This window comes from Corvus hawaiiensis, chromosome 13 (assembly GCF_020740725.1).
Source record: "Corvus hawaiiensis isolate bCorHaw1 chromosome 13, bCorHaw1.pri.cur, whole genome shotgun sequence".
NCBI lineage: Eukaryota > Metazoa > Chordata > Aves > Passeriformes > Corvidae > Corvus > Corvus hawaiiensis.
Window position 1 is genome coordinate 5,353,941 of NC_063225.1, and position 13,065 is coordinate 5,367,005.

The window sequence follows — 13,065 nt, forward strand, 5'->3', positions numbered from 1 at the left end:
CCTCCTCACTGTATTTTTTAGGAAGGCAATTGCTTTGCAGTTAAGGCACTAGACATAATCAAGAATCCAAACACACTTATGTTACCACCAACTTGGAGTGCAGCACAGAACCCTCTCTGGGTTCCAATTTCAACAGATAATGCTTTGTTTGCTCTAGAAGTTTACAGAACACATGGCCTAACATCTTATACCTTACGTAATCAAGGCACCTAACACAGCACTGCTAAAAGCCTCTCATCTCCCCTAAAATGACTATCCTTAAGTCAGCTTGACTTTTGAGATCCAAAAGGAAAGTTCATGCAGCTGCACTCGGCACTTACTATATAATTGATGTATTTAGAGCTTCTAAATAGGACTTGCAAGTTTTCAAAGTGATTGCAGAAGAGAAATACTGTAATCAAAGTCCTTGTCCCTCTAAAGCCTCACAAAATTGTACTAAATGCTTCCTATTATTGGCAAACGTTCTTGGTGAAGTTAAGGGCAGCTGCACTGATTCTGGAGGTCTTGGAGTGGAAGATCAGGGACCAGCCTGCTCAAACACACAGCTGACATAAGGTCAATTTGAAAGTGTATTCAACAGGCTTAGAGCTGGCCTCTGTGTCATTACTTTATTAAACTAGTTAGGATGTGCTCCACCAATAATAAATTTCATTAGTTTTCAATCACCTTAACATACTTCAGATAACAGCAGGCACTTTAAAACTAATAGCCAAGCCTGTCTTCATTATAAGGGCACTGACACCATGAAAACGTCTCCTTCCTGTGAGCCCCAACACATTCCTTCCCTAATAGAAAGGAGTACAAGAATATGAACAAGTGCTGACTGCACCCACCCCTCCCCCATTTCTACAGACAGTGGGCTATATAGTGCTGGTATAGCATATCAGCATACAGCTTCTGTAAAGATGAACAGTGATGACTTTTTCTATACATCTGTGGAAAATGCCACACAACAAGGTTTGGTCATAAATCCAGGTACCTGAGACAATAAAGAAATGCTTGACTTAGAAATAATTTATTTTAGCAGGAGTATACCCTGACATCCATTTGAACCCAAGTTTAAGAAATACATGAGGAAGAATCAATAAGCACAGCTCTTCTTCCTATAACACAGGTCAACATGGAAAAAATATACTACTTACTCTTTGGTCAAAAGTGGGCAGGATTTGAGCAGAAAGCGAGCCAAAGCAGAGTCCTGGTAAATGAGTTCAGGAGGGGCAGTTGGGCTTTTTAAATTCAAGCAGCGAACAATAACATACAGAACAGCAGCAACTGCAGCTAGCTTCACCCCATCAAACACTGCTGGCAGCTCAGAGGTTTCCAATATTGCACTCATTTTCAGCCTGGAGATAAAAAAACAACATTAAAGCTTTTAGAGATATAGTGTTGGATACGAGTATCAACTGTCAGGTTAAACATACAATTGTGCAAACCAACTAAATTTGTTAAGTTAACACTGCCAGGAAATCCTAGCATATCAACTCAGACCAGCAACTTTTAAGCTGAAAGAAAATTTAGTTGGTATTGTTCTAAACACCCTAACCAGAAGAAAAACTAGATGATCAGCTGTGAAGGAGATTTACTCCCAATCAGTGCTGCCCTAGAACTGCACCAGTGTCTCAGGTGTCAACCCCTGGTCTGCAGCCAGTCAATACATGCAGGTCAGGTTTGACCTGACTACTCAGGTCAAACAGAAGCTGGGTGAAAAGCCAGGCTATAAAGGCACCTTGGCAGCTTTGGACAGGTGTTCCTTCGCAGCCAGACTTGAAACAGAGCATCTGAAAGAACGACTGTATTAGTTCCTCAGTCTGAGTCTTGCAGTTCCACGAGAACACTGGTACTAAATCCTGCCTGCACTTAAGATGGTCACTATGTACTGGCATTTTCAGCATTTCTTTTAATTCACTGCAGTTCTGCAGCTGAAGGACTAGATTAATATCTAATCTTTCAAGGGCTTCAGAGTAAAGAAAGAAAAGCAAAGTATAAAAAAATATATTCTTCCAGCCTGAAATCAAATTCTTAAACTGATCCAGCTTATTTTGAACATACAATTCAAACACCTGGCTGCATTTATTGTTGAAGGGACAGGTTTCTCCCTGGGTCTTTCCTAACCCAAGTAAGATAAGTGACAAGCCAAGTCTTACCAATTTCAATTTTCTTCAAGCTAGAAAAAATTGCCAGTCCTCAGTAGACTTGTCACTGATCCACGTGCTGCCCGAGCTATCCTGTGAGGGGAGGAAAAGCAAATTGATTATTACTGATAAAGCTGCATTTCTCAGCTGGAAAGGATGAACACAAATTTATACAAAGGTCCCATCGCAGACATGGCAAGCTATTTGTGTAGTCAGTCATAGCCAAGTCTGATCCATCTGCATCAGAAATCTGTTGCCAGTGGACCGATTCCAGACAAGATCACTTGCCTAAAGCATATTAACTCAATTGCAGTGTGCAAACACAACTTGATGAGCAGAGAGACTTCATCTCTGCAAGACAGAGAGACATTGTAGTCAGAAAACCTGCCCAAATCTCTTCCTATTTAAACAACTAGGATTAGCAGGATACACTTCTCAACTTTGTACAATATCTACACTGTTACCGAAGTGTGAAGCCAGTCTGAAAGAAGTTTCCTGCTACTTTTATTCAGGCTTAGCAAGGCAGCTCACTCCTACAGATGGAAGCCTGTAAACAGTCTCTGCTTGTTCCCACACTTGCTTTTTGAGATGTTACAACGCATCACACTTCAACACGGTGGGAGCCACAGGAAGCTCAGACACAGTCACCTAATTAACACTAGTGCACATGCAAGGAGGCTTGTTACAAGAATATGATGATGCCAATAAAAGAGAAAGCTTCCAGCCTGTGACCATAGAAGTGTAAGGAATACTTGCAATTAGAACTGCCTTACCACAGGCACAACAAATCGATGGGGAATCAGAGCTTCCAGGAAAAGCTCCAGAACTGTCTGCTCTCTACCACAGCTGCTGCTTCCAAATGGAAAACACACCATCAGGACAGACCATACCAAAGCCTCACTCTTCTTCATCGCAGGAGTAAAGAGCCTCAGAAGTACTTTTTGTACTCAGCGTAGCTACACCAAAACCCCTTGGAAGAAGACACGCGTAACATCAGCTATTGACTAACAACGTGCTGGAAAGCTGCAAGTTCCTGCCACCACAACCATCTGCCTAGCAGAACAGAGTGAGGGAAGCAGAGACATTTAATCTTGGACAGCTTTTCTTTCAGCTTCTATTTTCCAGTTCTGAGCTTCACAGTAGAAGGGAGAGGATGGGCCATAAAAAGCCATTTATTCTTCTACTCAGAAGACAGCATTGGCATCATGAGAGGAGTTCAAGTACCACATTCAGCTGCAGTGTGTTACCTCACATCTCTACCTGGTAAACTTTCACCAACACTACCATCAGTTCTGTAGGGGACAACAGGCAAATCGCAGTAATGGCTTCACCAGGGAAGGTACAACTGGCAGAAGAGCAGACCAGTTCCTGAGCTCAAGGACAACCAGGTGCTCAAGCAAATCTTTGCCAGATCAAACTCCCAGCAGTTCTGTTGACATCTTCCTATCATTGTTTTATTCAGAAAATTAAGATACGCTAATCTCTGAGAACGCACTGACTCCTGGATTTTAAGCTAGGTTGCTGTTTACAGTGTTCACCTTAGTGAACTCGCTAAAAATAAAACTGGGCACAATTAGTCATTAGGATTTTGTACTAGTGACTCAATATAGCTGATCCAACTAAACTCTATCTCTCCCTGAGAATGTTCTCTCCCATATAATCTTCAGATGACAAGCACACCACATCTTTTCTGATACTTTTAGATCTCATGTTAGCCTGTCACTCCCTTAAAACAGCATTCCAGCTTGGCATTACTTCCAGAAAAATCAGCTGTTGGTAGGCAGGATTATGCTTTGACACTTATGAACTAGTATTTTCCATTTTAGACAGTCTAAACACATTCACTGAACTTACGCACCTCAAACATGTGCTAGATGTTCGTGTGTTTGTCAAAATCTGTACCCAAAAGCTCAGATCAGTCTGTAGATGTAACACAAAGCTGGCACCGCTTCAAGTGCACAGCTTTCTGCAGTGATTATTTAAGCAATGGATCCAGTCCATGAGGACTCCATACCCCTATGGATTCAGCTGTGTCACTTGAGGTACTCGCTCTAAAGTCTGGTATTTCTGAAGACCTAAACAAACCTGTCTCAGCCAGGGCAGATTTGCAAGGGCTGAGTCAAGGCACTTGGCTCTAAAATTTTAAGGGTTTACCTTACGAAAATGGATTTGAGCTCTGCCTCTAATCACAGAGGACAAATGTCTCCCTCTTTAACCAGCTGGGATGAGGTCACCTTGCTTCTGTTTTGTTAAGCCCTTTTTGCATTAACCCAATAAACTTGTCTGTTTAAAAAAAAAAGAGGAGGGATAGATAACCACAGGGTTGAGCCAGACAAATTTTAATCTAGAATCCCCTCTAACTGGGTCAGCATTAATCTAATTGGACAAACATTTGGCTTTTTCCATATAAAAAGCACTGCATTCACTTCTGGCAGGCCAGGCAAAATTACCAAAAAGCATACCACTGGGAGCAATCAAGCCTTTCCACGCATCACAGCATTTGAGATCCACATTGAAGAACCCAAAGAAGCTGAAGCTCTTGGCCCCAAGGATGTTATTTTGAAACATCTTTTTTTTTTAATAAAATTGTGCAATTAAATCCCTTACAGGCATGACAGCCCCAAAGACCAGCAGCCTTCTCAAGCAATGTTTTTAAGTCCCAGCTGTAACTGAGGGATAACTTTAAAATCAATCACTGGAAAGCAAGTGCTGGATTTGTGGTCTTTTCATTTGCCCTTTCATCACAAAAAGCTGGAAAATCATATTATAGGAAACATCTCAGCATTACTGTTAACAGAGGGCACTTCATCTGTACAAGTATAATGAGTAAAAAATCCCAAGTCCCGCCCTTCCCAGACAGGAACAGACATAAGTACAACAAAAGCCAGCAGAGCTACAGCAAATTCTTTGTGTATCCTTTCAAAAACACTGGGTTTTTGGGAAAGACATCAAAATATTTACTTGTACAGTAAGTGAATTCACAACTGTCAACAAATCCAAGAGCTGTACGCATTTCAGTTCCAGGTTTCCTGTGGAGAGGAAACTCTTCCAGGGACAGAAGTCACTTCACTGTGACTCAACAAGGCACGCACAGGATTTGGTAGCTACCAAGCTTTACAGCTCCTCCACCCATGGAAGCAGAGTCTGACTCTTCATACTGGAAAGCCAACATTAAAAAAAGCAGAGATATTAAAGGAAGCCATTCCCATAGGATCCTCCCCCCTCAGACCTTTTAACAAGCCACTGAAAGCCTGGCAGACTTTTATTTCACTGAAGCATTAGAAATGCTTTAGGCTAATGCAAAGATGCAGCTATATGGAACACAAAGAGCAAAGGCCTCTTTGAAAGGGGCTCCACTAACAAGATATTCTATTCTCCATTACATGGACTGAAGAATCTTGAAGGAATGCCATTTCCAGGAAGGGCAGCTTGGTACAAAAGCCTCATGGATTCCTCCCCACCCCTCAGCATTCTGGCTCACTGATGATCTCAGAGCTCAGCTGGACACCAAACACTGGAACATGCCTGGCCAACAGTGAGAGTCTTTAAAAATTCCCTTTCCTATTCTGTTACAGCTTACCAAGTAGTGTAATACTCCTACCCACTAGGACTCAGAAGAGCCAAAGAGGCCATTTATGACAGATTTAAACAGGCAGACTTTGTTAACTAACATATCAGACATTTCTTGGACTGGTTTCATGTATTTTAGTGTCTGGTTGGGAATAAAACTGTGAAAGCAAGCATATCAGACAAGAGGAAAGCAAAACCACCCTACTTTAAAGAGTTGTGCCAAAGCAGACTAGGATCAGAAATAAGGTGAGGTTTTTTCCAACCTCTTTGAAGGAGGAAGGCTGAAGTCAGTTCTTTATGGAATGTTTCCAGGAAATTAATCATCTTTAATATCAGCCAAAGCTAATGACTTTTCTGAAAGATATACCATCACTATCAGGTAAGATATTTAGAACCATGTTATGGAGAAAGGAACTTTATTAAGGAAAGGGCAAAAAGTCAGAGCACTGCATAGCTTTTTTTTTTTACAAAGACAAGTTTTATGCCAGAATATTATTCAAATCTCACTCCAGGAAGTGCACAAAAGTGTTTCACTGCTGAGCTTTCAATGGTTTAAATGCAGAGGGTGATGTTTAGAGACCATCTAGATGAAGATGAATACACTTGGGAAAGGCTCTGAAGCACATGTCCTCAAGGGAAAGGCTGCCAGACTAAGCACTGGAGGACAAGCCACACAAGTACAGAACCTGTGCAAGAGGAATCATAAAGAAAGCCTCAAGCTTTATTGCGCAGTTCTATATCCTTTTACCCAGTGCTTGCGTAAAAAAACACTTTGCTATAAAAACAAAGGCTTTTAAGTCTAAACTGCTTTGTTCCCTGAAAATGACATAGATATGAGTATTTTAGGGCCACACCAATACTATGCCTCATCAGCTTAAGCACAAAGGCAAGTCGTAACACCACTTATCTCGAGACTGGCATCTACCCAGCCCAAGCTCACCTGGAGCAAAACCTCCCATTACCTTCAGTGTGGCTCAGAGGACACATCAGAAGGAAACGCTGCCATCTTGATGCATCACTCGGTACTTTTGGCCATTTAAAAGAGCCAGCTAAGTGTCAGACCTCAAAGCACAGAGGGTATAATGAAGAATTAGCTGAGCACTTAAGGCACTTAATTTTAGGGTTAGATGTGGCCATGAGAGATAAAGTGCAGTCCTCAGGAGCCTGGCAAAGCCACCATGGGTATGTTGTCCAACATGTGACAGATTTTATCTTCCAGTAAAGAGGGCACACTGACATGCCCCATCACCAGGACGCTTCAAAGAACAATATTTGGACAGCCTATTGAAGTCCTCAGTGCAAATCCCTCCCTGTGCCAGGGCCATACCCAAGCCAGGATTTGGCTGGTTGGCAAGTACAGAAACAAGCAAGTATTGTTTACACCCTGTTCCAAAAAAAATTCTTGGCTGGTGCCTTCACTGGAATTTGACCTTTTCATGAGTTACAATACTTGGCTCATACTAAATTTAGAGGTACTGTGAGGTTACAGGGATAAAGTTCACAGCACAAGGAGCCATCAACACAGTCAAAGACAGGTGCCTTGAACTAGAGCTTTTTACTTTGCCCTTGAGGAGTTCTACTCCTTCAGAGCAGAAATCAAGCACCTCAGAGGGCTGGGTGTACATCACAAGGCAGGTTGCTTAAAAAAAGCACCCAAGAATAAATCTACAGCAAACAGGGCCAAAGGCTCTCTAGCACTCTCACTTCTCTGTTAATTTACAGTCAAATGAGCCTTGAATTTAACTTCCTTCCAACTACAGGAACTGCCTTTGTTTCCCAACAATATCGTTTTAAGTGATCAGAAATAGTTCTACTGCAGGAGAGGCAGCTTTTACATATGACCTAAGGTTGCTATGTAAACTCTTTGTTACATCACCTTATCTGGTTCCTGTTTGTCTCAAATGGATTGAAAAACCCCTGCACTAGCTTTTATTGCACACACCTCATGAACATGATTAAACTAAGACAGGACCAGACTCTGACTTCACAGAAATCGATTAACTGCAGTAATCAAATAATTACGTTTGCTTAAATAACATGAACCTTTCCTTTAAGATAAGGTGCAGGGACTTGGGACTGTCTCCCTAATCACTACCTTATGTAACTACAGGGTAAAGCTTCAGGTCCTTGTAGAAGAGGTCAAGCTAACTTTTAGGTACAGAGAGAAATATTGGGTAACACCTTCACACAGTCCTACAGCATTAGCAGGTGTCCTTTGCCTACCACATAACTCTGTCAGTGAGCAGCATAAAGCTCAAGGGAAGAAATGGAATAAACAGACTGTAGAGAACCCAACAAACCATGCTTAGTAGATGAGGGAGTGCTATTGGAATCAAGCCACAGAGACCTAAGTGAGCTAATAAAAACTGCATTATAGACCAACCCTCCTCAAGGAAGTCTGCTCTATTCCTTCATTATATTTTGAAGCATCATACTGTTAAAGCCTCATTTATCCTCTGACTCCAACCCCTCCATTTCCACACTGTCACAGAGCTCAGCTGAACACACTGGAGGAACAGCTCAAAGTCCAAGCACATCACAGCTGTTTACTCAGCTACAGGGTTGAGTAAGTGGAGAATGTGCTCCACACCAGATGAGCTGCACAGCAGGGGAAGACCACCTATAACAAGGCACAACACGGGTAAGAACTTTATTCAAGAATGGTCAGTTCAAGCAGTCTGAAAACACCTGTACTTGAACAGGATGAAAAGCTGAGGTGCCATTTCACTGAGGTCTTTCAAGATCTTGCTTACTTTGTTCCCCTGACGAGCAGCTCCTCTCCACAGGGGAGCAGAAGATTTGCAGAGTCATTCCCTCACAGCCTGTCCGTGACAGGCAGAAGGCTCACACTAGAGGAGTAATGTAATTCATGCAAATACATTGAAAACGAAGCAAAAACGATTCAGGACAGAAGAACTACACACAAAGAGACAGGGGCTGACCAACACACAGCTACTACCACTGATGAATACTCAGGTTCTCCCAGAATGCAACTAAAAGAGCAGTTTTGGAGCATTACAGCAGTCACCAGCAGCTCAGTGTCTTAAGGGCTACATTGCCCTCTCTGCTGCTGAATCAGAGTGACAGGCTAGGAGTATTACAGGCACATGTTTTAGGACATTTTGTCCTTACCTCTTACAAGGAGGTTCACTGTAGATGACTGTGCACGTGCTTATTTCACTTAGTACAGCCTTTCATATTCACATACGCTCAACCAACACTTCACAGAACTGGGTGTTCCAGATAAGGGAGAGCCAGGCTTGAACCCTCTCTGCACAACCTTTCTGGAACCTCCAGCTCTATACAAAAGCATCTTTGAGGATGCTTTGAGGTAAGTTTAGAAGCAGGGCAAGCCACTCAACAGTGAGCCTCTCGGTAGCAGTCACTTGTCTCTTCCTATGAGGAGCCTGTACTATACTTTTTGAGTACTCGATGCCCTGAATAAGGCTGTAGCTCAGTTACCAGCAAATAATACATGACACATTTCAGAAAAGTTTGGTGTTTGCAGGGGCTCAACCCATATTAGCACAGGAAGTTGTCAATGTCATTTATTTTAGCCAGACTGAACCCATGATAAGAAGAAATGAAAGCATTTCTCAACAGCAGATTGATAAGCAACTGCACTTCTTGGTCAGTCTAGAGATATAGACAAAAATCTGGTCTCTGCCACATCTGGCACTGCCTTCCACTGCCATTACCTCTAACACAGCACAGGCACAATGACATTTCAAGCACCTGGTTTGTACTGAACTGCTTTGCAAAGCATTTTCAATTACTGCTGCCTGATATTGGCAGAGTAAGGCTGGCAGGCAGTCAGAGACAATCTTTATTATTAAGTCAACTGAGAGAGCTGAAGGAAAGATAAGCCTTTGGGTGTAGAAGCCTTCCTAGAGCCAGGAAAGGCTTAGATAGCTGCCCCACAGGGTACCATCACTGCCACCCACGTATGCTGGGCAAGCGGGACTTTGCTTCCCCACAAGAAGGACAACATGCCCTTGCACACTGAAATTAAATCAATTGAAATTAATCAGCTGAGTTTGATCAGACATTTAACTGCATATAAGCTTAAACTTTGCAAGATATTTAGGCAGAAGAAGGGCAAATACTTACACAGATCAATTGATCTATTAAGAACATTAAGAACAGCAATTTGGAGCTGTAACACATCCTGAAACACTCTTCCAGAGAAACTCAGAAGTGTAGATGAAGACTCCAAAGTCCTGGCAAACTCCAATTGCTTAGGCTTTTGCTGAAAAGTTCAAGTAACCAGTTTCAGGCTGGTCTTTGCACCTTTCAGTAGGAATTACAAGCACCCAAGAACCCAGCACTTACCTGCCTACCAGAGACTAAAAAAATCCTGTTCTTGGTTAGCTTAATCCAAGTTCTGGTGCTGCCAGAGCTGGCAGTGTGAAAGCAGGGATGAAGCAGCAAGAGATACGGAAGAAGAAAGGTGAGTAACAGGGCAATGTGAACCCAGTGGCACCCAGGCATTTCACTGCTCTAAACCCACCATTTCCTAATCCTACATCAAAATCCCATCTGGAGTATAGTTGGAACTTAGTAGACTCAGATAATGTCTTCATATGCCTGTGTCAAGGTCAAAGGGAGTTATTTTGCCATCTTTTCTTCCCAGTGCCACATCCCAGAACAACTGCTTCAATGTGTTAATCTCTGAGTTTTCACATGACAAGTTTAATAAAGCAGCTTTATGAAACACTAAGAGTTTAAGCCGCTATTCACTCCCTGAATAAAAAAATACAGCTTTTACAGGAAGAGAAGAACGCATTAATTTTTAAGTTTAACTTCTTCAGAAACAGTTCTGCAAGATAGAAGGCTTTATCCACAAGCTCCACATCTTTTCCACACCTAAAAAAAATACAGTCTGGCACAATCTTAGGTCAACCTCGTATTTTGTGCAGCTAATTCACTCAGTAACATAGAAGACCTCCCATTCAAAAGCAGCTATTTTTAAGAATAAGACAGGAGAACAGAAGAACTCAAACATTAGCTTTTATTTCTCTTTTCATAGCCTTCCTGTTCTTACTCTTGACTTTGAGACCAAAATAAGCAATGTGTAGAATAAGAAGAATGGCTGCATGTCCACTGATCTAAGAAGAGACAAGAGAAGCTATTGAAACTTCTCTTGTGATATGAGAACTAAACAAGCACCTCACAGAGAAGGTGACACAGGAAAGATAAGAGAGCAACTAAAGACTAGCACTCAATAACAAAACTCCCTGCAGAGGAAATACATATTATCAAAGAAAGTCTAAAAATGAGATACCACAAATGCAAACAACTGGACTGAGTGTTCACCATACAGACACCGTATCAGCAGGGACTAAAACATGTCAACCTAAGCAATATTATGAACGTGGCTGAGCATGATAATAATAGATAAATAAGGCATGTAAGATGAACACCCTGTACCAGTTAGCTGACTAATAAGCCAGGAAGATTTGTTACAGAAGGATGCACCAGTACTGTGAAAGTCAAACAGCAATCTAAGAGGCAGACAGGAATCTTTAATACTTGTCAGACCAGTGACAGTTTTTCATCAGCAATAAGAGGAAGCTGTTGTGAATTCTCTGAGAGAACCTACATGAGAATGCAAGTACAGAATGCAATCCCTCCAGCCATAACTGCATGAATAAAGCTGCTCCTGACATACCTCTGCAAGCGCACTAGCATCAGGTGAGATCTCAGCAGCTGTAACTCATCAATTGTGATAGATACATCTACACATCCTGCGCTAGAGATCACGAGTTACACCTGAAGGTGCAGGATGGGGCAGAATCCCATCATACAGGGTAACAAGCAGGTACACAGCAGGCACCAAAAGGGAGTCTGAAGCTGATGCAAGCTGCTCCCAGCAGTGTCAGGACCTTGGAGCGTGAGCACCAGGGAAGAGCCTCGTTTAGCGGGAGCAGTGTGACCTGACAAGGGGCACAGTCCACCTGGCTCTAACTCACGCAGGGAGCATCCTCTGGTCCGCACTCAGCTCTCGACCGCATCCACGTCGGGCTTCCCTCCCTGCGAGCACAGGGATGTGCTGCTCCCACCCCAGCTCGTGCCCTGCACAGCCTCGCACCCCCAGAGAGCCGAAGGAGAGGCTGTCACCGCACCGCCACCTCCCAGAGCTTCCAGCATCGGGGAGAACAGCGAGGGGACGGAACACTCACCGCCACAGCCCCACCGAGGGACAGCCCCATCTCCCCCCCAAGCAACAAACACGCGGGGCCGGGCGTGCAGGCAGTGCACGGCTGGGTAGGGACAGACCCGGCCGCGGGGCAGCCCCGCAGGCCTGCCGAGAAGAACGGGAAGGAGGCCCGGCCGTCCCCTGCGGGAAGGGGCTCCCGGGTGCCCCCGCCTCACCTGCGGCCCCGGCCGGGCGCGCCGCCCCCGAGAGCTCCCGCCGCCGCTCCCGCCCGTCTGCCGCGGCCCCGCCGCCCGCTGCCCTTTAGCAGCCGCCCTCGCCGTCCCATTGGCCACCGCCGCGCCGCTTCCGCCCAGACCCGCGCGTCGATTGGCCGGGAGGAGAGCGGTGGGCGGGGCTCACCGTCACGGATGCGCGGGCGCCATTGGCTGGCGGAGGAGCGGAGGGTGGGATGCCGCAGTTCCAGTGGCTCGGGCACCTGTCAGTCAGGCAGAGGACGGTGATTGGCGGCGGCGGGCTGGGGGCGGGGCTGTCGGCGCCGGCGGGGTGCGCGGTGCTGCGGCCATGACAGAGCTGGGCCTGAGGGAGCAGCGGGGGCCCGAGGGGTGGGGGCAGCTGCGGCTTCAGCCTCCGCCTCAGCTTCATTTTCAGTCCGCTGCACGCCGCCGGAGCTACCACCCGTGACGTGGGGGAGGCAGTCCGGGGAGCGGCTCCAGCTGAAGGACGTGGTTACTTCTTAGTGACACGGGGTTCGGTGGTCCTGAGGGTCAAAAACCAGCTCCAGGCTGCCCATAAGCCGTGTAGTGTACCTGGTGTTGGATGCTGGTTACATGACACTGCGTCGTTTGGAAACAGTATGTTAAAAATGGTGTCTGGGCCTTCGACGTGCTGGGTTTGTTTACCATGGGCCCACAGGCCACCTCTGTGTGGGAAACACTGGGAGCGCCCTTGGGCTGTGCCAGCAGCAGCGAAGGGTCTTTCCAGGTCCCTCAGAGTGCTCTGCATCGTCCCAAGTGGGGTGTGTGTCGGGAACAGCGAAATCCAGTCAGAGGTGGGTGGACCCTGCCACATTTGGAAGGCACTGGAGGAAAATAAATGATAAGATAAAAAACTGTCCACAATGCAATCTTTATAAACCACTTCTTTTGTATTCTTCCAAAAGAACGATGTGTTATGTTGCTAGTAACGTCAACCATTCTGGGCTGT

General features: G+C 44.8%; 1 protein-coding gene across 3 annotated transcripts in view; it reads right to left on the bottom strand.

Moving 5' to 3' along the window:
* Positions 1-12,165, bottom strand: part of ABHD2 (abhydrolase domain containing 2, acylglycerol lipase) — a 38,930-nt gene extending 26,765 nt beyond the window's left edge. The window contains exons 1-3 of one of the 3 annotated variants that reach the window (XM_048317437.1): positions 12,078-12,165; positions 2,145-2,225; positions 1,143-1,343 (exon numbers count right to left, since the gene is read on the bottom strand). In XM_048317437.1, coding sequence (XP_048173394.1) covers positions 1,143-1,336 — 194 coding nt within the window. In that variant the 5' untranslated portion in view covers positions 1,337-1,343; positions 2,145-2,225; positions 12,078-12,165. The other 2 variants (XM_048317438.1, XM_048317439.1) reach the window with 2 other exon arrangements.
* Between the last annotated feature and the right edge of the window lie 900 nt (positions 12,166-13,065).